The sequence below is a fragment of the Lepidochelys kempii genome, chromosome 12 (genome assembly GCF_965140265.1).
Source record: "Lepidochelys kempii isolate rLepKem1 chromosome 12, rLepKem1.hap2, whole genome shotgun sequence".
Taxonomy (NCBI): domain Eukaryota; kingdom Metazoa; phylum Chordata; order Testudines; family Cheloniidae; genus Lepidochelys; species Lepidochelys kempii.
The window spans coordinates 13,830,996-13,857,385 of NC_133267.1; the positions used below are offsets into that span (position 1 = coordinate 13,830,996).

General features: G+C 41.1%; 1 protein-coding gene across 15 annotated transcripts in view; it reads right to left on the reverse strand.

Annotated features, from left to right (window-relative positions):
• Nucleotides 1–26,390, reverse strand: part of CHD9 (chromodomain helicase DNA binding protein 9) — a 188,781-nt gene that overhangs the window by 125,695 nt on the left and 36,696 nt on the right. For 2 of the 15 annotated variants that reach the window (XM_073307629.1, XM_073307628.1), the window contains exon 1: nt 901–1,264. The exons of 12 other annotated variants lie outside the window; for them this stretch is intronic. In XM_073307629.1, the coding sequence (XP_073163730.1) occupies nt 901–930 (30 nt within the window). In that variant the 5' untranslated portion in view covers nt 931–1,264. Of the gene's footprint in view, nt 1–539; nt 829–900; nt 1,265–26,390 lie in introns of those variants that run through there. One more of the 15 variants, XM_073307631.1, reaches the window with a different exon arrangement.

A 26,390-nucleotide genomic window follows, 5' to 3' on the forward strand; every position in this document is an offset into this window, starting at 1 on the left:
CCTCTGCAATTAGACGCTCCAGTTCTTAATCTGTGAAAATGTTTTATGGATTTAGAAGAGATTTCCCCAAGCTATTTGCTTCACAAAACTTGAAAGAGTAGTGAATTAATAAAGGTATAGCATCAATATACCTCTGAAAATAGTATCAAAACAGGAATAATTATCCTACAGTTAAACAGAAAAACCGCACTATTTTACGACCAACAAAACCAGATATTTGAACAAATCAAGGCTTTCAAAAAGAACAAAAACAGATTATGTAGTTTTCTACATCAGTAAAGTAGTTAGGAAGCGTATGTTTAATTTATTTAAAATTACATAAGGTTATACTGCTACTGGAAGGAGTTAACTTTCACTTTTTCCCCCCTTTGTCACTGTTATATCTATAGAGAATTCTTTATGCTAGAACTAGGAATTCTACATTCAAATTAGCAGTCTATTTGAAATCATCTAGAAGGCATGTTGTTTAACCTTAAGGAATAGAAAGAATTTCCTATTCAAACAGACAAAAAATAGCAGATAACAGTTCTGGTTCTCACCCGTAAATGTGCCTCTCACTACAGCATGGGGAAAAGACACCAGGAATTTCCAAACACATTTTCAAGCCAAATCCAGTGCACTTCACTGAATAATTTTTCTATACGTGCCTCATCAAAGGCTTAATAGCAATGCTGCAGCACTGAGAAGGACACAGGGTTTAGGATCGCTCACTAAAATGCCACCTTAAGGCCTACAAGCTATAACAAATAACCAAGACCCGAGAAAACAGCAACAAGCTCAAGATGGCGATGCAGCACGACTCCCGCAGCAGCAGCCAGTAATAAGGAAGGTTATTCAATCCCATTAGCCTTTTAGCCCAAAGAACCCCTCCTCCTCCCACTCATTCAGGCTTTCACTTACCCTTCCTCTTGGCCTCTTCACTGAAGACATTTTTGGCGTCAGACAAAGGCTTGCCCTCTGCTTTTTCACCACCCCAGGCAAGGCTCAAGAAAAAAGCATTGAAAGAAGATTGCTAAATGGCCTATTTAGCAAGCTGCAGCCAAGATATGCACAACCCTCCATAAATACACACTGTGATTTATCAACATATTTCCTCCTTGAGAAGTATACATCCACTGTTCATCCTACTCAGGTATGACAAAGACTGCCATCTCCCCTAAAGAGCAGAATTTCAACAACAGCTGTTAGCCGATAGCCAGATTCCAACAAAGCACAGAAAGAAATGAATGCACAAAGCATCAAAATGCATCAGCATGAATATTAGAGATGTCGTTAAAAATACTGACTCCTTCTGCGGAAGTAGGCCAGCAGATGGTGCTACCAGTTATTATTCCATTAGACTCTGCAATTTAACCCCCAATGGGCTGCTTTTCCCTACATGTGGTACAGTAGTTAACTCTTACTCTTCCCCCTCCTACAGTAATGAAAAGATTGTATTTTACATAGGTAGAAGCAATCTTGCAAACTATCAATTCCAAGTAACATACTAGACACTGCTGCAATTTTACATTTCTGTCAAGTTTATTTGAAATAATCAAAATCTTAAATAAGTCTGGAGAACAAAATATTTTCTAGAGCTCAATATAAAGACACCGTAACAAATTTAGCCGAGAGGATAAAAGATAGGCAAAGTAGACTGTGCACTAAGCCTTATTTTAGACATTGAGAGTAAGTATTTTACTACAGAGATTTCATATAGAACAGATCACTAGAACACAAAATGGAAGCATTCCTTTTCTTGCTGCTGTTTCTTTTTTTCCCCATGGAGAAATAAACAATACTTTGAGCTGGAGAGCATTCAGTTAGATGGCACATACGCAATAATGAGCTCCTATTTATTCAAAGGTTTATAATTTTGTTTAACATAGATGAAATATTTTACATTTTGATTTTAGCATTCAAAATTAAAATACCACACAAAGGCATCTTGTATCTTTCTAATATTTAGCCTTATTTCCATCAAACTAGGTGAGCAGGTACACTGATTTTTTTTAAAGGTTATTTAAAATATAGAACATGATAATTACTCCCTCTCCCCTGGCAATTCTATTCTTTTCACAATCAACTTCCCCCTTCAAAAAACAAAAAACTATATCAGGCAGGGTTGTCATTTTTCCAAACACTATTTATCATGAAAACAATAAATGACAATCACACTTCATGGGGGGTTTCATTTAAATGTTCACTATAATGCTACAGTGACTGAGCTTTTAAGAGTTTACATTGCTTAGGCTTCACTTTTATTAATAGTATGCTTTAATTCACAAATACGTTACTTACTTCAGAATTAAGTTCCCTGTCAGTTGAGAATACAAGTGATATAGACATAAGTAAGTTACTGCTTTTGTCAACATTATTATTTTGATTTAAATAAAACATCTCTGTGTTTGTTGTTTATATCTAATGCCATCCCTTCAGTTTTAAATTATTTGGAGGTTCTAAATAAATAAAATTACAAAGTGCTTGTGCATTATAGTTGTAATACATACAGTAATACAAATTACAACAAATTTAACATTAATAAAGGTGTGTTATTTTACAAATTAAGTAAAACACACTGTACCAAATATGTTTTTCAGTCTATTATTAAGTATCTAGGCACAACATTCTTGTTACTGGGTTCTTAGTAAAATTTCAGGATCTGATCCAATGAAGTTGGCTACTGAAGTTGATGGCAGTCTTTCTATTGACTTCAATGTGTATTTTATCAGGGAGTGTTTCTTGCATCCCAGGCTTGTAGAGAACACTACACAAGCAGCAAGCTTAGTAGCTAGAGAATAGGAGGTACACTTTACTATTCCAGGGCAACATCTCTGGCCAATCTGGAACAGGCATTATGAGAACGAAGGAAAACACCAGTGAGTTCTCCTCCGCTAAATAAAGATCACAATAAACCAGAATATAAACCTTCATTGAGAGAGTCATCACTCTGATGGACACCAAAAAAGAGGAATACTGAAATATATTGTCAGGGGGGTGGGGCATGGGGTGGTAGTGACAAAACCACAAACACACCCTCGCTCCCCAAAATAAAAAAAGTTTGCATGAACTTTGCAACCAAATTTAAAAATAAAATATAAATAAAACAAACAAAAGCAAAACTAATTAAATTTTATGTACTCATCTTATTAGCCATTTAATTTTCTGTAATATCAATATTGCAGCTTTTAACTACTTTTAATTCAATGAACATAATACAAAGAACTTGAAAAAATTACCCAGCACTTGCAAGGCGTTGTGACAAACCAAAAAGGTACTTCCCCTTTTTGTGGCTGATGATGACACTCTAGATGAGGATATCCCTTTGTCCAAGGCTTAAAATGCTACTCCTTTACTTTCCAGTGTTCAGATAGAAAGATTTCTCTAGCAAATGTGCAAGGGAGAGGGGATGTATTTAGAACTTATGATTTATTTGAAAAATACCTTTTTAGCTCGTAAGGCTGCAAAAATAATCTTCCAAATTTAACTGAATATAAACTGAAGCAGCGTTGTCCTCTTGAGACTGCAAAAAGACAGCTCCAGGTTATCTTTGCTGGTGCTAATAGCTTTGCCAAGCAGCAGCAATGTGAAATTAACAAGGCTCTAGTCAGTTTCCCTGCTGCTATTCAAGATCCTGTGGACAGCAATGAAATTGTCAAGAATCATGACAATTTCATAGTGCAGCAGCTGCTTGGGAAAGCCATTAGCAGCAGCAGGCACAAGGAGTTTAACTATTCACAGGGCAGAACAAACAACAAAAGTTGAGGGTGGAGTGAAGAATTCCTTTCCTATGAACCACCTCACTGCCCTCAGGGGAGAGGCAGTAAACATCAGCCCTCTGAAGTGGCCAAGAAGCTCTGGCATTCTGTCCCCCAGCTACTAGACTTTACGTCAGTTATGACATAAATTACATTTTTGACACCAGACTAACACAAAATCAACCAACTCCCCAAGTACAGTCCAGGGACAGAACTGTGATACAAACCTCTTCCTTCCCAGTAGCTGGGAGTGCTGCGCTTGCAGGGCGTCTCATCAAGCTACAGCCCCTAGACCACACTAGTAGAAGGTGTCTGGTGATTTATTTTTTAAGTCCTCTGTGACACAGCAGCTTCTAGGTAAAGAGTTCTCCCTTGTTGTTTACAAACAGTTCTCAACTCAGACTGGACAAACTAACCACACTAAACATCTTACAAGATACCAGACTAACACAAAAACAAATCAACTCCATGAGTACAGTCCAGGGACAGAACTGTGATACAAATCTCTTCCTTCCCAGTAGCTGACGGTGAGCCTCATCAAAGCACTGCCCCAGACCAGTGGTTCACAAAGCTGGTCCGCCACTTGTTCAGGGAAAGCCCCTGGTGGCCCAGGCTGGTTTGTTTATCTGCCGCAGATTCGGCCAATTGCAGCTCCCACTTGCTGCGCTTCACCACTCCAGGCCAATGGGGGCTGTGGGAAGTAGCTCGGGCCAAGGGATGTGCTGGCCACCTTTCCCGCAACCCCCATTGGCCTGGAGCAGTGAACCGCAGCCAGTGGGAGCTGCAATTGGCCAAACCTGCGGACGCGGCAGGTAAACAAACCGGCCAGACCCGCCAGGGGCTTTGCCTGAACAAGCGGTGGACCGACTTTGAGAACCACTGCCCTAGACCACACTAGTGGTAGGTATCTTTTTGTTTTGTTTTTTAAGTTCTCTATGACACAGCAACTCCTAGGCAAAGAGCTCACCCACAATGTTTGCAAACAGCTCTCAACTCAGACCAGGCTCACCACACCAAACACATCTTAAAAGATATTTATCCATAAAGAGTAACTTGTAAGACATCTACAGAAAGCTTGTAATTTGTTGAGACTCAATCATTGTGAGATGTATGTAAAAGTAATATTTAAAGAATAACGTATTTATATTGAACCTATGCTTTATGGACTTGGGGTAAAAACTGATTATCAGGGAAAATATATATCAGTGATGGCCCATTCAGGGAGGAGAAAGTTCCCATAATGTCCTGTCTAGCTGTGGATGCAATACAAAGCTCAAATGTTTAGCCTTGCTCAATCCCAAATCTTTCAATGGAAAACCACCAGACACAACTGAAAACAATCAAAACCTCCTGAAGATTTAAAAAAAAAAAAAAGGGGGGGGGGGGATGGACGGGACGTTACAAGACTAGTTTCCATTCATAGATAGGGCAAACCCCTATGACTATTTCAATATAACAGAGGAAGGAGAAAGACCCTCAAAGAGCAATTTCCACTCAAAAAAATTGAATCTTGGTTGCCATGAAGCCAGCCAGCTCTGGAACAGACTGAACTGGGAGGGGTGGGGGGGCCGCACGGGGAGGAAAAAACCTACTTTATTAGATAGGAAAGATTATTATTAGTAAGTGTAGACTCAGGTAAAGACTTTTATTACTTTGTTTTGTATTAGAACCATTTGCTTCCACTACTTCCTCTTCTTTCTAGTTAAATCTTTCTTCTTTATTAAATAAATCCAATTTTATTATAAATTGTTCACAAGTGCTGTATGGTTTACAAGAGTGGTGATTTCAAGTACATCTAGTAAACTGGAGTACACTGCTCCTTTTTGAGCATAAGATCTGGGATTTCTGAATAGCCAGTGTCGGGGGTAGATATCACAGGGGAACAATTCAAAGGGACTTTGGGACTGGAGTTCACCTACTGTTAACCTACAAGGCAAAGACAGGGTGGATGCAGCCCACAGAAGAGTGGTTAAAAGGCTGGTAGCACTCAACAAGCAAGACTCCCTGAAGTGGTAACAAGGTGACACTCAGTCTTGAATACCCTTGAGAACTGTCACATTTTCCCTTAACAAATTTTGTGACAAAGTGCATATGCCATCATTTCCTTTTAGTAGTAACTCAATACTGTCTGAATCAAGTTTTAGGGCCATTAACCATCCTAAAATTTGAGCTCCCAATACTAAACCTTCAATACTAAAATCTACTTTAATACAGTTATAATAATTCTGAGGATTGGAAGGCAGAGCCAGACACTGCCAACTTTTTTGTCAATGTATTCCATGATCAGTTCCTATGCAAGAATAATGTAGTTGTCATCTTGGTATTTCCTAATTTTGAAAGTAGTAACACTGTTTATGAACTGCAAAGTAATGTCACAATCTTGCAAACACACATGTACCTAACTTTAAACAGGGGAGTAGTGACTCAATGAACTGGAGTACTCTTAGGGGAATTCTGCACCAAAACATTAAAAATTCTGCATGTTTTAAAATTCTGCATATTTTATTTGTCAAAACAACACAATATAATCATGCTAGTTTCAATTATTTTGGTAATTTATTTCAAAATATCTGTCAACAAGCATGTCAATACAGACAACAAAAAAGATTTCCCCAGGAGTACAAAGTTAAAGAAACCCCTATGACAACCCAGTTCCAATTGGGCGATATTAGAGGAGGCTGTGTGGGGCCCACCAGAGCCCAGACACCTGCACCCCCTCCCCCAAGCCAAGCCACAAGGCACCCCCAGAGACAACTCCCACATTCCCTACCCCAGGGGTTCTCAAACAAGGGGTTGGAACCCCTCAGAGGGATCACGAGGTTATTATATGGGGGGTAGTGAGCTGTCAGCCTCCACCCCAAACCCTGCTTTACCACCAGCATTATAATGGCGTTAAAATGTTTTTAATTTATAAGAGGGATCACACTCGGTGGCTTGCTATGTGAAAGGGGTCACCCGTACAAAAGTTTGAGACCTACTGCCCTACCCTCAGAGCCCAGACTACCACATTCCCTACCCCCAGACCCAGTCACAGGGCACCCTCAGCCCAGATACCTGCACCCTTTCTCCCCACCCTCTTTACTGTCCTGCTGGGGGGTGTGATGCAGTGCAGTCCTGCCCTTCCTCACCCTTTGCCAGAGCCTCTCCCATACCCAGGCAGATGAGAATCAAGCCAAGCAGTCAGTGTGAAGAGCCCCTATCCCCACCAGGCTAGGTGCTCCACTCACTGCGAGCTGGAGAGCTAGGCTCTGCGGAGTCCAGCAGCCCCTAATGGCCACCAGCAACTGTGCAAACCCAATTCTCCAGAGAAACATGAAATTCTGCACAGAGCATTAATTCTGCACAAATTCTGCATTGTGCAGTGGTGCAGAATTCCCCAGAAGTAACTGGAAGGCATCCTAAAACAAGAACAGTAAGAATTGCTTTAAGGCCCAAATCCGAGCCCCAGGGCACAGTCTGAACTTGGGAGTCCATCTGGTCTTGGGGATGGAGGAATTTCCCCTACCATGGAAGAGGAAATGTTCAATGGTCACTACTCCAAATTCATAGCTTGAATAGTGTCCACAGTGTGTGCCTCCTCACTATGTAGAGAAGAGCAGCTAGTAGAATTTCTAGCAATGAATCACCTACCGAAACCTACACTCCACAGCAACACAGACACAGCCCCATAGTGAGGTGGGTTTAACACAGTGAGAGTGCATTTCCCTGAACATGCTCCCCAAATCCTGCCCTACCTGCTCCAGAAACAGAACCACACCAGTTCTGCTATAAAAGCTCCTTCCATGCCATTTAGGGATGGGCAGGACTTGCACTTGAGACTTTAAGCTGTTGCCATTTATCTAAGGCTATGGCTACACAAGAGAGCTTAAGCAATGCAGTTGCATTGGTGCAGCTGTGCTGCTCAATCTATCTCCTGTAGTTGCTCAAAGCCAACTAGAGAGCTCTGCCATGGACTTAATTAATCCACCCCCAATTAGTGATGGTAGCTCTCCAGCAGACATAGCGCTGTCCACACCACTTCGTTCAGGGGTGTGAATCACCTATACCAACATAAGTGGTAGACATAGACGCAGTGCAGTATAATTCCAAAGTCTGCATGTGTGTAAATTCAAGACTTCATATATCCATCTCCTGACCAGCCAACAACCTACATGCACGTCGGGTGCTGGTAATGAGTCTTCTGGCTACTGACCTAGTGAATTTTGTGTCAGTGGTTGAATTGTGTAAACCTCCCCATACTAAATACACACAATGAATCTTCACTTATGTATTAACATGTCCAAAAAACCTTATTAAGATCCTGTCCCACTCTTAAGGAAAGGAGACTATGGGGTTACACATTTGCGTCTCAATGTTTTATATAATTCCTTCCAAGAGCAGTGGAAGTATGTACATCTTTGAGAAGTTACTGCTAGGGAATTTTATGCATGAGAATGTAACAAAACATTTTTTACATTACAATCACCAGAATAATCTTCATCTCTTTATAATCTAGTACTGGTGAAGAGATTAAAAATTTGCAGGGTCAACCAAAACATGTAACAAAGTATGGCTTTTTTTTTTTTTTTTAAATATTCCCAATTATTAGTATTACACATGGTATGATTCAGGGGACTTTACAGTTCCAATTTCTCACACCAGGGTAATAGTAGATTTTCTTAAGGGAATATATTTTAGATAATATAAAATGTAAAATTTTATTCAGAAATTAAATTCTGAAGAATTTGTAACCTAAAGGGGCTTTTGAAGTCTGCTAAAATAGGAACAGTTGATGGTTTTAATCAATAAAACATGTTGATTTGCAACTAAATATAGCCTTTACACTCAATTTGGTACCTTCTTTTTCTTAACTACGCAGATACACCATAACTACACGTATGTAGGCCCTTCCCATAAGGGGACCTCTGAACCTGGCCAGGGGTGTTCTGCTTAGTCCTCTTTGCACTGTGTACTACCTCCAAAGGACTACAAAACTTCCAGTTCAATCATAAGGGCTCTGCACTGAAAGGACTATACATCCTATGATGTAGTAATTGACATCCTCTGGGACATTTTCACCTTGACTCTGTGATCCTGTATCTGGGCCAAAGTTGAAAGTCAGGAGATCCTACTGGTAGCCTGGAGGGCTGGCTAAAGGAAGTTGGAGGGGCAAAAATGCGGATAAGGATGAAGTGACTGAAAAAGAGGATCTGGAGGTTCATGCGAAGGGAAGGCTAGGCCTGGAGCCAGCGGTGCTAATTCACCAAGTTAGGAGGCCCGGCGGGATAGGACCTAGTAGCAGTTGCCTATGTTTAGATCAAGAGATTTGGTAGACTAGGCTGCTCCAGATGTCCCTACTGAGACCACACGAGCAGTATTAAGGCCACACCGCACCTGCATGCCTGCTAGCATTGAGCTCCAGCACATTTATTCCTTCTCAGCAGTTGAGCCAGGAAGTGCTGATCATACTGGCAGATCCTGAACTGTGAAACCCAGGCAATTGTGGAAAGTATGAGTATCCCAGAGATTATCCTTGTTTAGGGAGACCTTGGTCATCTGATGTGAAAGTTCTTGTGCTAGGGAAAGTGCACCAGGGTACCGGAGGTAAAGAGAAAGAAGCATGTAAGAAAAGCAACTGCCTGCATAGAGATGGTGGCTGTTTTATGACTTGATGATTACCAGCTAAAACTGTGTCAATTTTCACCTGTTCTACACAAAAATGTCTCACCCCGGTTATCTGGACTCTCTCTGATACATCAGAAACTCTTAGTGCTTCCCTTGAACTCCCGTTCATCAAATATGCCATTGCTAGACAGTACCTGGGATTTTAAAACTAAAGGGGAGTACACACTCCGGAAGGTGATGAATTTGTGTATTATTAATGGTGAATGTTCTTGTGTAAGGTTAAGTTTTGTTTTTACATAAAGCAATAAAGGCATAAGTTTACTTTAATGTTTGGAAGTTGCCACCATTAGCTGAAACTGTTGTAATGCCATCTTATTGGTTTGTTGCAGTCCTTACAGTAGGTACTCTATTTTATTCTATTGTACTATCATTGTATTTTGCTAAATTACTTCTAAGTAAAGTTGTTCCTTGCTCCAACTTGAGTGTTTAGTGCTTCTTTAGAGCAACAGTATAAATTGCCCTTATCTGCTAGGGCTGCTATATGATTTAGGCCAGAATTGTTCCTGGAAGTTACCCAGATACCCTAACAGAGATATATAATGCTTATCAAGGTGGAGGCACCACAAACTGTCATTCTTCTTAATAGCAGAGAGCTGCTGTGAATGGGTGGATAGAAAATTCTCACCTATCCAAGACCACTGTTAAGACATTCCCAGGATTTCCATTTTCTTCAAGAATATCAGGCACCCAGGCAAGAGGTAAGCACTTGCCTGATTGCAGGCAAACAAAGAGAGAAGACTTGTGTTACACACACATTTATTCAGATTCTTAATGTTTACTTCTTAAATTATGTCAGAAAATGGTGAATGACATTTCTTATTTACTAGATGATACTGTTTTACATGTGATTTGTGTCAAGCTACAACTGGATAAAAATTGGAATTCAATTAAAAATGCACAAAACCAGCATTCTTTTAACAATTTTTTTTATTAGTTAAATAAAACTACTTAAATGTTCTGGATACTTTTTTCTTACATAAGTTTATCAAACAGGTCTTGCATTTAAAACTAACTGATTTATTAAACCAAGCAAGTATTATCTGTAATGAGTGAACTGCAGATTGTGTCTGGTCACCATGTCCTTCCAGATTTTAGGACAAGTATATCTCAGTTTTTATTCACTGATTGGAAGAGGAAAATAAGCTTTCCTGTGTTTTCAATTCCCAACTGGTTTCTCAACTTTGAATGAACTAGTCATTGACCTGAACTAGTTGAATAAACTGAAATGAAGAAAATACCTCTCTGCAGTTGCAAAAGAACCTACTGCTGCCAAAAGCTGGTATACTAGTTCACTGAACTGGTAGAAGTTACTGGCTAAACACCTGGAAACAGAGTTAATTTGAAATATAGATTATGGTAAATTTACATGGAATATAGGATAACAATTTCATATTTAATTTTAAATTGGTTTATAAGAAGAAAAATGTATTTAAATTTAAAAATCTGATTCTAATAAAAATCAACTTAAATAATTTTTGTCCTCTCTGATAAGTGTCATGATCCTATGACATGAAAATGCAAGTCACCATCCACTATACATAGCAATTGGGCTTAAGGTAGTTGAAATTATTTCCATTCCTCTCTGTTCATCTTTACATTCAATCCACTGAATAATAATAATAAACCCAAAACCAAACAAGAAATGGTATCATCTCATATAGGCAAGGCAAAAAAATGCCATATTTCTAAGCCAACCTTTGACAGCCACAAATTCCTTGGCTCTAAAGTACAATAGGGCTTATACAATGAGAGAACTTGAATTTTCAAGTATGAAATCTCCTAAGTTGCTGTTTCAGCTCCCAAGATATTATTGTGCACTGACATGCAGGTAATCAAACTGTGCTGCCTGATTTTTATCCAATACTTTGCTTATAGTCTTCTTGACAAAAAGCAATTTCACTGCATCAAAAACAAAGGAGCAATAAAGTATTAAGCACCAACATTTCTCCAGTACATTATTTTGACTAAGTGGTTAAATATCAGCATCACTTAGTATCTCTACATTTTAATATCCTCATTCTTCAGCTCATCCTCAGTAGATTCCAACTTTGCTTTCCGCCCTTTATTTCTCTCCATCTTTCCTGTGCACTGGAGATGCACTAATTTGCACCAGTGACTTAGAGACCCATGGCAATTTACTAAATTTTGTGTATTAGTGTGAACACACAAAAAAGCCCTTGGTAATAAATTGCACTGTCCTTTGTTCACTTATGACAAGTGCAATTTAGTTTTATTGTAATATTTCAATAACTAATTTTTTTAATGAAGCAATAAAAGATATCACCATATTGTTCTGATATTAAATTCTTGCTGAGAAGTACCGAGACTGCCTTTTCTATGTGCAAATTCAGCCTGCATACTATGATGGCTCTTTTGTAATTAAATTGTGCCCTCCCAGAAACACTTATGTGTTGACCATCTTCTTTTCTATTTCAGAAAGTCTTGTACCCACACGTTCAGACCTGGGACTATACACAACCTTAATTTGTTGCTAATGAGAGTTCCATGTGTGGTTAATATTTTTATTTGTATTTCTCCAGAGCTTGTCTCAAGACTCTGGGCAAATGACAAAAATTAATTTATAATACTGCGGTGGTAGTACACAGCTCTAAATGTGTCAGTTCCAGCTACTACTGCCTACAGTGTCACCACTCTAAGGCCCTGATCCTGCAAAAAAATAATTGAGATGCCTAACTTTAATTGTATTAAATCAAGAGGACTACTTACGTGCTTAAAGTTAAGTACATGCCTGTCTTTGCAATACAAGGGCCTAAGTTAGGACCCTAAGACTTCTGTAAAGTAATATTTCCTACCAACTCAAACAAAAGAAGTCTCTGTAAAGGCAGAGTTGTTGTAGCCATGTTACTCCCAGGATACAAGAAACACAAGCTGGGTGAGGCAACAGCTTGTTTTGGACCAATTTCTGTTGGTGAAGAGATAAGCTTCAGGTCTGACCTGAAGAAGAGCTCTGTGCAAGTTCCAAAGCCAGAGGAAGAGCTCTGTGTAAGCTTGACAGCTTGTCTCTTTCACCAACAGAAGTTGGACCCATAAAATATTTTACCTCAACCACCTTGTTTCTCTAAAGACAAAGATTAATTCAGAAGGCCAATCTGGAAAGGAACAAGCTCTTTTACCTTTAAGTGTTTGACTCAAAAGGAAGCCGAGCATTAGCACTTACTTCCAGAACCACAGAGATCAAGAAGAAAAACAAAGGCCCAAACAGAACACAGTGCCTCTGTTTGCCTCCAAGACTGGAACGCTAGCAACACCCTAAATGTTAACCAATGTAAGTTATTTGCTGAACAATTATAAATTCTTACAGCTATGACCCAAAACAAAGAAGAATTCAAATTTCAAATATAATACAAAGTGAAATGAATAAAGGACACTCTGCTTTACGAATGAATGAATGAATAAAAGGAAGACAGTCCCCTAGTCACTGAAAGAGCTGATGAATTTCTAAATAATTTTAAAAGGACAGGCTGCAAGAACAAGTATTGAATGGATACAATCCTACTTGGAAACAGCCCCATATTAAGCAGAAAAGAGCTTTTCACCCCTTTTCCCAGATCTCTAGCTTCCCTATGCAGCTGGGACAGTTCCTGGTCATTCATGCTTTTGGCTACCACTGCTGTGGCTGCCAGAGATGGCCTTTTCTCCCATTCTTCATTATTCCACCTGCTAGGTGTTCTCACTCCCTGTTTTGGGTGCTTAGCTTTAGGGTGATCATGGAATAGGAGAATGCAGCTGGATTCACTCTCATACAAACCATCCACTCACAAAGAACCACTTCAGCACCCCCATCAGAAGACATTCCAAGAGTAGAATAAGGAACTTGAGAAAGGAAGAGAAAGTGTAATAGGAAGAGAGGGAAACAGGCCTGCCACTAGCTTCCACTCATATGGGAAGCAAGTAGTAACCCACCTTTGTTCCCCCAACAGGTTTGGGTAGAGAATTGAGGCCCACATAGATGGGTAAAAGACTACTAGTGTGAGAGGTTTACAGGGCATGTTGTCGGTCCTCCACCAATCAGGATGATTTCTCACAACCCTTGGTGTTTTGGTGCTTTTTTGGGGGTCGAGGGGGAGGGAGGAAAGCATGCTATTTTAAACAACATTGACCACAGCTACTAGTATTTTAAAATATTGTCAGGATTATTGGGAAAACTCCCCAAGAGTCCTAAGGATTTGTAGATTGTCAACTGCTGGGCATGTTATATATATATTCTGGTGAATCACAGCATAATGGAACTTGAATATCCAAATTTTGGGCATAAAAAGGCTACCCATCCCTGAACAGGCTTTCTTGGATGCATTTGTGTTATTGGGCTTCTTGGTAGTAGGACAGGGTCGGGCCAGATGGCTACAGGAGAGTAATAGAAGGCAGACGTATTAGCCCCAGGCTAAGCAGGTCCCTTTTCTCTGGGTAAGGTAACAGGGAAGTTTCCAGAACAATCAGAAACCTTCTGGAGACAATTAAGACAGGCTGATTAGAACACCTGCAGCCAATCAAGAAGCTGCTAGAATCAATTAAGACAGGCTAATCAGGGCACCTGGGTTTTAAAAAGGAGCTCACTTCAGTTTGTGGTGTGCGTGTGAGGAGCTGGGAGCAAGAGGCACTAGGAGCTGAGAGTGAGAACGGGGACCGTTGGAGGACTGAGGTGTACAAGCATTATCAGACACCAGGAGGAAGGTCCTATGGTGAGGATAAAGAAGGTGTGGGGAGGAGGCCATGGGGAAGTAGCCCAGGGAGTTGCAGCTGTTACACAGCTAGTCCAGGAGGCATTCTAGACAGCTGCATTCCACAGGGCCCTGGGCTGGAACCCGGAGTAGAGGGCGGGCCCGAGTTCCCCTCAAATCCTCCTAACTCCTGGTCAGACACAGGAGGAGTCGACCTGGACTGTGAATTCAGAAAAATGGCCAAGCTGAGGGCTGCCGTGAAGCTCCAAGGCGAGCAACTCCACCAATAAGCGCAAGACCCACCAAGGTAGAGCAGGAACTTTGTCACAATAGGAAAAGGGAGAGTAGCATGGGGGAGTGGGAGGGAAGAGAAAGCCGATCCTCTGCATTCAATGGAGGCAAATAAATACAAACTAGCTTATATTTTTCATCTGAAGACCTCAAAGCATTTTAACAAAAAGGAGGCAAGCCTCACTACTTCTATTTTAAAAATGGGGAAACTGAGGCATCCAATCAAGTGACTTGCTCAAGATCTCAGAGCAGGCCAGTAGCAAAATTGGGAATAACCCACCTCTCATGAGTCTCAGTCTAGTGCTCTATCAACTAAGCCCATGTTTTCCCCAAGAGCACTGGTGAGGGGAGAAGCAGCAGAGTTCCCTCCTCCCTGAGAGAATACCAGGTTTCACCTAATACCCCCCTTCTCCATGTAAGAGAGGCAACAGGACCTTTACTATCTCTCCTCCACTGTAGTCCTTCCATTTTCTCTCGTTACTAAAATCCTCCTATTCCTTTCTCAGTAGCTAGTAAGCCAGTAGCTATCCAGCAGTGGCTTAGAATATTTCCTGTGAGGAGTCAGGGTATATATTCTCAAGGAACAGACAGTGAAAGAGTCCTTCAGAGAGAAGCGACTCTCTGGTTTTTCCTCACTGAAAAGGTTGTTACCCTCAAAGGGGAGATCTTCAACCACCACTTGGATCTCCTTGTGATGTCCGTAGGGATGCCCGTAGGGATGATGCCCACTCAAGTGATGCCCGTAGGGATGATCCTGCAAACAGCTTCCCCTCACTAGGATAGCCTAGAACTGAGGCCTATATTCTTGAGGTAGTTTATTGACTAAATCCAACAGCTTGTTGTAATTAGTAAAGTCATATTTAGACATAGGTGTCTTGTAGTTCGCAATTCAGAATAGTAGGTTGGATGAAGAATGCTTCGTAAGAAAGAACTAATCTAGCCTCTTGACATCTTTAGCTGAAGAGGTGGACCTGGGCTGGAGGAATCTCTTCCACTCTGTGACCGCTTAGACAACCCGAGTGTTCAAGTCAGGGTCGGGAGAATAGATATTCCACCACCTGGGAACACTTCTTTTCAGCCCTCTTTGAGGTTGGGGGACTAGTGTGCACCAAATGTCCTTAGCAGGCTCTAAAATGGCTTCATCACTAGGGAGAGTCACCACGGAAGGAGCCTTAGACTAGAGAGGCTCTCCAGAAGTCTGTGTGTAGGATCCTGGCCTTCATCCAGTGGGATCCATAGGGTTTCTGCAATCCTCCTCAGAAGCTCCTGGTACTGCCTGTAGTCATCTGGAGAGGAGTGGGAAGGCCAGTGCTACCACCTCATCCAGAACTGAAGATGACAATTTGCAGATTCAGTGGTACTGATTGTTCCTGCTCTCAGGAGGCTGAGGCTCCTCTCTTGGAGGCAATTTCTGTCTGAAACGGTGATCTGGGTTTCTTAGACTGGGGCTCGAGAATATGGATTCCAAGAACTCCAGTATAGCCAGTGGTTGTGATCACAATGTATGGAAGTGGGCCCCAAGGGCGGGGGAATACCAATCGTCTCTAGCTCCACAGTATGGACCCAGGAGACTCTGGAAGCCCTGTTCGCACTAATGTTCCTTCTTGAGACCATGGGAACCTTCTGTTCATCCCCAGATTAAGAGTTACCTGGCTCTATATGCAGAACCATCAGTATGGTGTGACTTGAGGTAGTGAGGTCAAAGGCGTGCCCTGGCGAATAGTATTCCAATGATCCTGGTGCATCCACACTCTGTCTAGTGCTCAGTACCGGTGAATGATATACAGATGGCATAGTGATGTCTCACTTGAACCTGGCCTGACAGGATCATTTACTCTGTAGTCATGTAGGTCATCAGGTTCCTGAGAAGGGTGTAATGAGGTCTGGCTGAAGGAGAGCTAACAGGAGACTTCAGCACCAGGTAGTCTACTGGCGCAGGCTTGTACCACCAGTGGGGAAGGCGAATGCGTCTTCCTGTCCCTTTGCACCTTTGTGGACATTTTCAGAGCACTGGAATCTCCCGGTATCGTCTTTGTCAGTCCAAGTTCCCCATGAACTATAGAGGCACCTTGCTCCAGGGCATGGAGTCTCACCTGGTATCAAGGAAGTTGGCAAAGCAGTCCTTTTCTTTGAGAATGTAAGAAGTGATTGTTCTCTTCTTATGAGGGTGTCTCTCTCCTGAGGGTGTTTCATCATCTTTTCCTTTTTTTGTTTCGTGGAGTCCTTGGTTCTTAGGGTCTCAAGCTCAAAAGGTGCCTGTGTTGGAAGAACACTGCCCAAAGGCTCCAGCTGACAAAAAGGAGCAGGAGGGTTCCAGATCAGACCAGGGCCTCATGGAAGCTTCCATCAGGTACCTATGGAATCTGACCTTCCATGACTGCCTAGGATGAGGGGGAAAGGAGTGGCAAATCTCATGCTTCAATAGAATGTGTAATTTCCTGAGGCAGCGCAGGCAGCTCTTGTGTGGGTCACTCACCAGAAAGACCCACCCGGCACTGCTTGAAGCCTGGGACCTTGAGCATACTAAGTGCCCCAAATGATAGGGGAACCCTCTCGATCCCCACTAACTATAAGCTATATACTACCTACTAAAATAATAAACTATTTACAATATATTACAGATGGAATAGCTAGAGCTATAAAGCTACAGACTCAGAAGGGCATCAACTCAGACCGCAAGCAGCAGAGTAAGCAACTGGAAAGGTGATCGGTCTGCGCTGCTCCTTGACAGAAAGCATGAGGCAGCGCAGGGTGCAGGCTTGGAACCAACGGACACTGCTATTGAAAAATTTGCTTTTGCCAGACACAGAGCACAGGAGTATCCATGAAGTGAATACCCACAGGGACCAGCACTCAAAGAAGAATGGTTTCAGAGTAACAGCCGTGTTAGTCTGTATTTGCAAAAAGAAAAGGAGTACTTGTGGCACCTTAGAGACTAACCAATTTATTTGAGCATGAGCTTTCGTGAGCTACAGCTCACTTCATCGGATGCATACTGTGGAAACTGCAGAAGACATTATATACACAGAGACCATGAAACAATACCTCCTCCCACCCCACTCTCCTGCTGGTAATAGCTTATCTAAAGTGATCATCAAGGTGGGCCATTTCCAGCACAAATCCAGGTTCTCTCACCCTCCGCCCCCCCACATACAAACTCACTCTCCTGCTGGTAATAGCCCATTCAAAGTGACCACTGTCTTCACAATGTGTATGATAATCAAGGTGGGCCATTTCCAGCACAAATACAGGTTTTCTCACCCCCCCCCCAAAAAAAAAGGGGGAGGGGGGGTGAGAGAACCTGGATTTGTGCTGGAAATTGCCCACCTTGATTTTCATACACATTGTGAGGAGAGTGGTCACTTTGGATAAGCTATTACCAGCAGGAGAGTGAGTTTGTGTGTGTGGTTTTTGGAGGGGGGTGGAGGGGTGAGAGAACCTGGATTTGTGCTGGAAATGGCCCACCTTGATGATCACTTTAGATAAGCTATTACCAGCAGGAGAGTGGGGTGGGAGGAGGTATTGTTTCATGGTCTCTGTGTATATAATGTCTTCTGCAGTTTCCACGGTATGCATCCGATGAAGTGAGCTGTAGCTCACGAAAGCTCATGCTCAAATAAATTGGTTAGTCTCTAAGGTGCCACAAGTACTCCTTTTCTTTTTTCAAAGAAGAATGTAATTTTAGCATCCTCTATCTGGATAACCCACCAGAACTAGAAAGTAATGTTCTAAATTGCCTCAGTGTGCCAAGCCGTTGGCATGATGAGAGTATAAATCTTTCAGTCTAATGGTTTCTTCTAAAAGCATCCCAGAATTGAAATGCAAAACACACATTATAATAAGAATGATAAACCTATGTTCTGGTATTCCATGGCCTACCAACACTAGAAACATTGTGTAATGGGGTGGCATGCACCTCTACCGAGTGCCCCCTTCTGGTCGGGTGCGTCTAAAATCTTTAAACAGTCCCAACTGTGGTACTGGGCTGTACCCCCAGGGCTTCCTCCCTGGAGGCAACGGTTTCATCCTCTCCGGGCCCTTCCTGCCAGGTAGTTCAGATCCCTTTCTGGGGGCTTATTGCTGTCCAACTGTAGGCCAATTCCCCAGTGGCTTATGGGGGGGACCTGGGCCCGCCCACAACTCCAGGTCCCAGCCCAGGAACCCTAAGAATAGCAGCCATGCACTGTCATGTCCCTTTAACAAAACCGTTTTCAGTTCCCTGGGCCACTTCCCTGTGGCCCCAGTCTGCACCCATGCTTCACCCAGCCAGAAGCTCTTTCCTCACTCCCCTGGTCTCTGCCAGCATGGAGCTGTCTGTGGTGCTGCAGTTCCCTTTGGCCAGCCAGGAGCACCATCTTCACTCCTGTGGCTCCAGCAAGGAACTGCCTGTCACTGGCACTGCAGCTCCTTTTCATATGGCCCTATTGGGCCCTCACTGGCTGCTTCCTGCAGCCTCTCTCATTGGCTAGCCCTTTGCATCCTGTCTAGGCTTCTCAAAGGACATAGCTCCACTGCTCCTTTCCTAGGATGCATGTGGCAGGATCCTGAGGCCTCCAGGAGGAGGGACTCTGAGCCTAGTCCACCCTGTCAGACACTGACAGACCAAAGTAAATACTTTCAGGACCAATAACTTTTCTAAGCACTGGACTGAAGCCACTGAATTTTCTTTCCCTCCACAATCTTTCACAGTACCCTGAAGGTCAACAGACCTGGACTCTGTCAGACCAACATGAGGAGCAAAGTAGTAAAGGAACTCTGAGAATTCCTTACCTCCAACCTCAAGGCATTCAAAGCTATAGTTCAGTCAGGAAAAAGTATCTGGGTGACAAACTTATGGCCTAAATACTTAGAAACACAAACATTCTCACAAGAATGAGTTTCACATACATGTACATACCAAAAACTGTGCATAAACATTGTGTAATGGGGGTGGCATGCACCTGCAATGTATTTGCATATATTGTTTCATATGATAATCCTGAATAGCAAGCATACATTGGGTGTTTTGCAAATAGGAAAGCGTGCACAGTTCTTAAAGCGTGGACTTAACTGGGGAGCAACAACCTGAAAAAGGGTTATATGATTCTATTTAGCCAATTGTCTTGGGTTCAGCTCTTTGAAGTCCTCCCTTCCTGGCAGTCTAACCCTTTCTCCTTTACCCTCATCCAGTTTAACATAAATTATAATGATTATTTATGCATTCCTCTACCTTAGTTTACCTGCCTTCTCTTTGACAGCTGGTGTTCTTTAGCTGCAGCAGCTGGCAGCTGCTTTCAAGGCTCTTAAGAACTAAGGTTACTCTTCACCACCTACTTCAGTGATTTAATAGAATTTCTACAGCAAGCTGTCAGAGCAATGCTTAACCCACAGTAGCTGTAGCTTCCACAATCCAGTGAAGAAAAAGGAACCCAACTCCTAAGAATGTGCAAAATCTCTTTTAGAACTATTTTCTTGTCCCTTTTAGAGCAGTGACAATCGAAGCCAAAGAGAGTATGGAGTAAGTCATGGAAAGCATAATAGCGTTTTTTCCTAGTGAGATTACTTACAATAACTTGAATCTTTCTTCTGAATATTTGAATTCTATTTAAATATATTATATTGCCTGAAACAACTGGTGCCATTTTCTAAGGCAGTTCCTAAAGTTTTTTTGAAAATTGTAGATAAGAACAAGTATTCCCTGTTTTACAGTATGATGTTCTGAACATACAAGCACAAAAACAAAGCTCAAATTCAAAGATAATGTTCTACTTCTCCAGTAAAAGAGTACTTATGTACAAAATCATTTCAGCTTTGTTTCAGTAATCATATGCTAGCTATGGTTAGAATTCCCCTTCCTCCACCCACCCCAACTACTACAGGTAGAATCTCTTGTCACTACCAGTGTAGGTTGTTTGGTGAAAAAAGGTCTTGAATACAGAGATATTTTGAAGACTGGCATTTCAATCTGCAAAACATGAAGGGAAAATACCACTAACAAATGCAAAGTCACAAGTCGACAGCTGCCACTTTTTGTAATAGAAACTGATTATTTTCTTTTAAAGTGGAACGAATGCCAACAACTTTCAAGGATGCAAAGCATATGTCAGTTGTTTCTAAAACATCTAAGTTACATTCCTGGATTCATCTTTCAGAGACTTCGCATCAACATTCTCAATCATGGTAACAATCTAATATAACATCATCTTATTCAGGGATGTTCTTTAGGACAGGCATTCTCAAACTTTATTACATCTCGACCCCCTTCTGACAACAAAAATTACTACACAACCCCAGGAACGGGGAATGAAGCCTGAGCCCGCCCAAGTCCCTGGGCAGTTCCCTTTGGCCAGCCAGGAGCACCATCTTCACTCTTGTGGCTCCTGGCTTGTAACAAGTATATCTTAGAAGCCTGTAAGTACCCTCTGTCATAAATATAAAGGGAATGGTAAACACCTTTAAATCCCTCCTGGCCAGAGGAAAAACCCTTTCACCTGTAAAGGGTTAAGAAGCTAAGATAACCTTGCTGGCACCTGACCAAAATGACCAATGAAGAGACAAGATACTTTCAAAGTTGGACGGGGGCGGGGGGAAATAAAGGGTTCTCTCTGTCTGTGTGTTGCTTTTGCCGGGACCAGAGCAGGAATGCAGGTCAGAACTCCTGTAAAGAGTTAATAAGCAATCTAGTTAGATATGCATTAGATTCTGTTTTGTTTAAATTGCTGATAAAATAAGTTGTGCTGAATGGAATGTATATTCCTGTTTTTGTGTATTTTTGTAACTTAAAGGTTTTGCCTAGAGGGATTCTCTATGTTTTGAATCTGATTACCCTGTAAGGTAGTTACCATCCTGATTTTACAGAGGGGATTCTTTTACTTTTTCTTTAATTAAAATTCTTCTTTTAAGAACCTGATTGCTTTTTCATTGTTCTTAAGATCCAAGGGTTTGGATCTGTGTTCACCTATGCAAACTGGTGAGGATTTTTATCAAGCCTTCCCCAGGGAAGGGGGTGTAGAGCTTGGGAGGGATTTTGGGGGGAAAAGACATTTCCAAGTGGGCTCTTTCCCTGTTATTTTTGTTAGATGTTTGGTGGTGGCAGCAATAAGGTCCAGGGACAAAAAAGGTAAAATGGTTTGTATCTTGGGGAAGTTTTAACCTAAGCTGGTAAAAATAAGCTTAGGGGGTTTTTCATGCAGGTTCCCACATCTGTACCCTAGAGTTCAGAGTGGGGAAGGAACCTTGACACCCTCAAATAGTTTTTCTGTACTTAATGATCTGATTTTTAAGTCATATTACAGAAACTTTCAGACCAAGAATCAAATACCGTAAGAGATTCAGAATTTCCTTTTTTCAGAACAATGCTCCTGTTTCTAGCCTTCTTGCATGTCTTGAAATATCAGACTTTTAAAGTACTGACTTGCTGAGGAGTGAATATTTCCCACCTGAGTGTTGGAACAGTTGAATGTTTGAAAGGAAAATTCCACATTTTGAAAAATATAGGACATACTTCTCTAGCAGGGTTGGGGGTTTTTTTTGGGGGGGGGGGGGAAGCGATGGCAAGAAAAGGAGGAGTTAAGCAGAAGCTGCTTATAGACTTGAAATCTCATAAGTAATATTGCATGAAATACAGTAACTCCTCGCTTAAAGTTGTAGTTCAGTTGCTGAAAAATGCTACTTTAAGCAAATCCAATTTCCCCATAAGAATTAATGTAAATAGGGGGGGGTTAAGTTCCAGAGAATTTTTTTCGCTAGACAAAAGATGTGATCTACACATATATATATACACACACACATACACACACAGTACAAGTTTTAAACAAACAATTTAATACTATACACTGCAATGATGCTTGTGAAGCTTGGTTGAGGTGGTGGAGGCAGAGGGTGGGATACTTCCCAGGGAATGCCTTACTGCTGAATGATGAACTAGCACTTGGCTGAGCCCCCAAGGGTTAACACATTGTTGTTAATGTAGCCTGACACTCTACAAGGCAGCACGAATGGAGGGTGGGCATGGGAGGGAGACAGCATGGCAGACAGAGACACACACCCTGTGTGTGTGTGAGAGAGAGAGATGCACACTGCCCCTTTAAGTATGCTGACACCACTCTAAGTACACTGCCCTTTTAAATAGATCAGCAAGTTGAGACAGCAGCTGCTGAGAGCAAGCTCCATCCGTCATGAGCCCTGTTGTGTGTCTCCCCCCCCCACCACGCTCTATGGAGATGGGGTAAGGGGGAGGGGAGAGGAGAGAGAGGGAGGGAGGGGGACACCCTGACATTAGCACCCCTCTTCTCCCCCTCTCCCCTGCACAGCAAGCAGGAGGCTTCTGAGAGCAGCTCCAAGGCAGAGGGTAGGAGCAGCTCACGGCAGTGAGGCAGGGAACAGTTGAACTGCCGGGCAAGTGATAGCCTGCTGGGCAGCTGCTGCACTGGGAACTTAGGGGAGCCGATGAGGGGCTGCCAGTCCACCCTGGTTCCAAGCCCCTACCAGCTAGCTCCAATGGGCAGCTCCTTCTGCAAGCAGTGGAGAAACAACGTTATAAGTGAGCGTTGCACAACTTTAAACAAGCATGTTCTCTAATTGATCAGCAACGTAACAACGTTAATCAGGACGACTTTAAGTGAGGAGTTACTGTACTTCAGTGGGCACCTGATTCAGATTCCTACTCATTCTACTTCTGTCCTTTTTTGCATCTGAGTGGACTGAAACACAGATGGGTCAAATGGACACCACATTCAATGGATTGCACCATTTAGATAGAAGTCCAAGATATGCTTGACTTTGTTTCCTCTCTAGCTAGACAGCTCTTCTTCCAGCTACTGAACTTGCATAATTAGCACATGATTTTATCACTAGGTTAGCACTTTTCAGATAACTGAATTACTTGATAGTTTTCTGAATGTTGTCAGCCAGACATCTGTTGCATCTAATAATATTTATAAATTTAGTTGTACCTTTGTGGCTCTCTTCTGCAACAACAATTTAAGGACTATTTTCTAAATTGGGGGGGGGGGCAATTGGTCTAATCTCACTGGCATATGTGATAACTCTGCAAAGATGTCTTGACAGAAGACTCCTTCCATGCCTGCCATCTGCTAATTAATTCTTGAATTTGTTTCAATATTATATTTGGCATCGTAGTCATCACTTGAATTCTAAATACATCTAACAGACCCTGCAATTATCCCAGAAAAAAATATTCAAAATAAACCTAAACCAGAAAATATTTTGAGAAAAAAATACACAAATTTGCAAAATCAAAACAGAATAACCTAATAATGTTTGACAACCAGAACAATCTCAAAGGGACTTATATAATCATTACAAGCAACCATTACTGCTAGTTAAAATTCAACAAAAGTAATAAAGGAATGATTCAACCACCTTAATTCTATCCAAAGATGGATAAGTAGCAACAGTAATACAGTGCCAACTGCATAAATCCAACACTAAAGAACGATCCTCACAGAAAGATATTACAACTCCAAATGTCTTTGCCACTTCCCTGACTAACATTGTACAATAGCAAACACTAGTAAGCAGAAAAGAAAACTACGCAAAAATAATAGATGAATTAGAGACACATGAAATATACAGTATACCACACAGATTTTAGTGGTCTTCAGTATTTTTCATTTTGTCTTTTTTTTCCAGGCATTTTATGATTTCAAAATGTTTCTGAATTTTAAGATGCTTTCAGAATTATCAGAACTTCATAAAATTGAATAATAGAAGGCTGGCACTATTGTAACTATGTTCCACATAAAAACTAGAGATACTTGTTTCACTTAACATGTAAGGATGATTTCAAATTATTGAAATTATAGTGAAGACCATGGGCTGAATATACGGACTAAGATAAGGACTGAAAGTGTACTATATATAATTTAGTTAAACAGATATTAACTTAGAAAGAATCACATTTCAAGTGTTTAAGTAAAACCTTTGATTAATATAAAAAAAAAGTCACACACACACACACACCCCCGCACTTGTGTATTTTGGATATTTGACAGCATTTACTGTATAGACTCCAAGATCAGATGGGACCATTGTGCTCATCTAGTCTGGCCTCCTGTATAATGCAGGCATTGAACTTTCCCAAAATAATTCACAGAGCATCTCTTTTTTAAAAAAAAATCCAATCTTGATTTAAAAATTGTTAGTGATGGTAAATTGTTCCAACTATTAATTACCCCAACTGTTGTTAACTTACACCTCATGTCCACTCTGAATTTGTCTATCACCAGCTTCCAGCCATTAGATTGTATTATACCTCTCTCTCTGCTTAGCCTGCAGAGCCCATTATTAAATAACTGTTTCCCCATTTAGATAGGTGCTTACAGATTATAATCAAGTCACCCCTTAACCATCTGTGTTACACTAACTAGGTTGTGACAGTTGAATCTATCATTATAAGGCATGTTTTCTAATCCTTTAATGATTCTCATGGCTCTTCTGAGCCCTCTGTAATTTACCAACGTCCTTCTTGAATTGTGGGCACCAGAACTGGGCACAGAATTAAAATGACAGTTCGACCAATGTCAAATACAGAGGTAATAGATCCTCTCTACTCCTACTTGATATTCCCCTTCATATTTATATCCCAGGATCGCATGAATTTTCGGCCATATCTTCATATTGGTGCTCATTGCACATTTGCCGTATATTAGCTCTTTAGAGTGAATATCACCTATGGTTAAGAAGAACAAAATGAGTCCTGAGCTCCTCATCCATAGACCGGTACAATGCAGGGGGTCTATGAATGGAATAGCCATACAGGAATATCTGTGCATCATGGATAAGAGCAGATGGTGGAGCTACATTTACTTGAATCCACTGGCCCCAAGACTCCAAGAAACTAATACTAAGGGGTTGTAGCTACTATTCCAGTACAAGACTGAAGTTCTGTGCTCTGGATTGCTGTGTGTGTAGATTACACTTCTGTAACCCTGCTGTATAAAGCCCAATTTCTCAGGTTTTACGCAGATGGAATGGATGTCACGCTCTGATATTAACACAGTGTATATATGAAAACAAATTTATACACGTGCACTAATGTATACCACACCAAAAGCAGCATCTACAAATCTTGGAATTTCATTCACTTTTTTCAAGGGGGGCATGACAAATTCATTTTACAAATGCAGTGTCATCTGTTGCTTAGTAACAAGAGAGCAAGCAAGTACAGTTAAGATCTTGTGCTCACCAGCACAAATACAGTTTTAGTTTCCCACTCAGTCTGAAAATTGCACAGATTTTTAATTCGTTGAATATATTAATTACAACAGTAAAGTTAGAGTATCTGACTTTCAGCCAGAAAAGAAAAATTTGGAAGTTAAAACTACCATCACTTTATCCTATTTCATCCATGTGTATAAATACTGCTGCTCAGATAAAACCTCTCTTTGCTACTGCAGTCTGTATTTCCCTCCTTTAATACATGTAATCAGTCCATTAACAATAGTGGTGGCAGCATACTTCCAGGAAAATGCATAGAAGAATAAAATTAAGTGCAATGGCCATAAAATGCTCACTGAAAAAATATGTATTTTACAATATCTGTCTACACTTGTTTTTATGTGGAACACAGTTACAATAGTGCAAGCCTACTCTTCTTTAGGCTGATAGTGCTTAAAAATTAATATGAAATCTAAATATGTTAAAACCTTTTCTGTTTCGTTAGTTAATAAAATCAACAAGACCATCAAAAAAGCTTAATAAATGTCAGGCAATCTGTGATCCTAAGATTATGAAATGGAAAATTATCTAAGTCAAACTAAAAGTTCTATCATCAAATTCTAGTATGTTTTTGTTTTTAAAAAAATCCCATAAAGATAAACATACGATTCCTCATACATTTCCAGCATCTCAGACTAGAGTGGATAGGTTTTAAAATCCATAGTACAATTCCATTTGTGTAAATATTTTCAAAGTTAAGAAAAAGAACATTAGCAAACCAAAGCTTTTTAGAGGATTTAATGTTCTTTGTTATTAAGGTACACTGTGGTAAACACGTTTAATATTTTGCAACACCTTA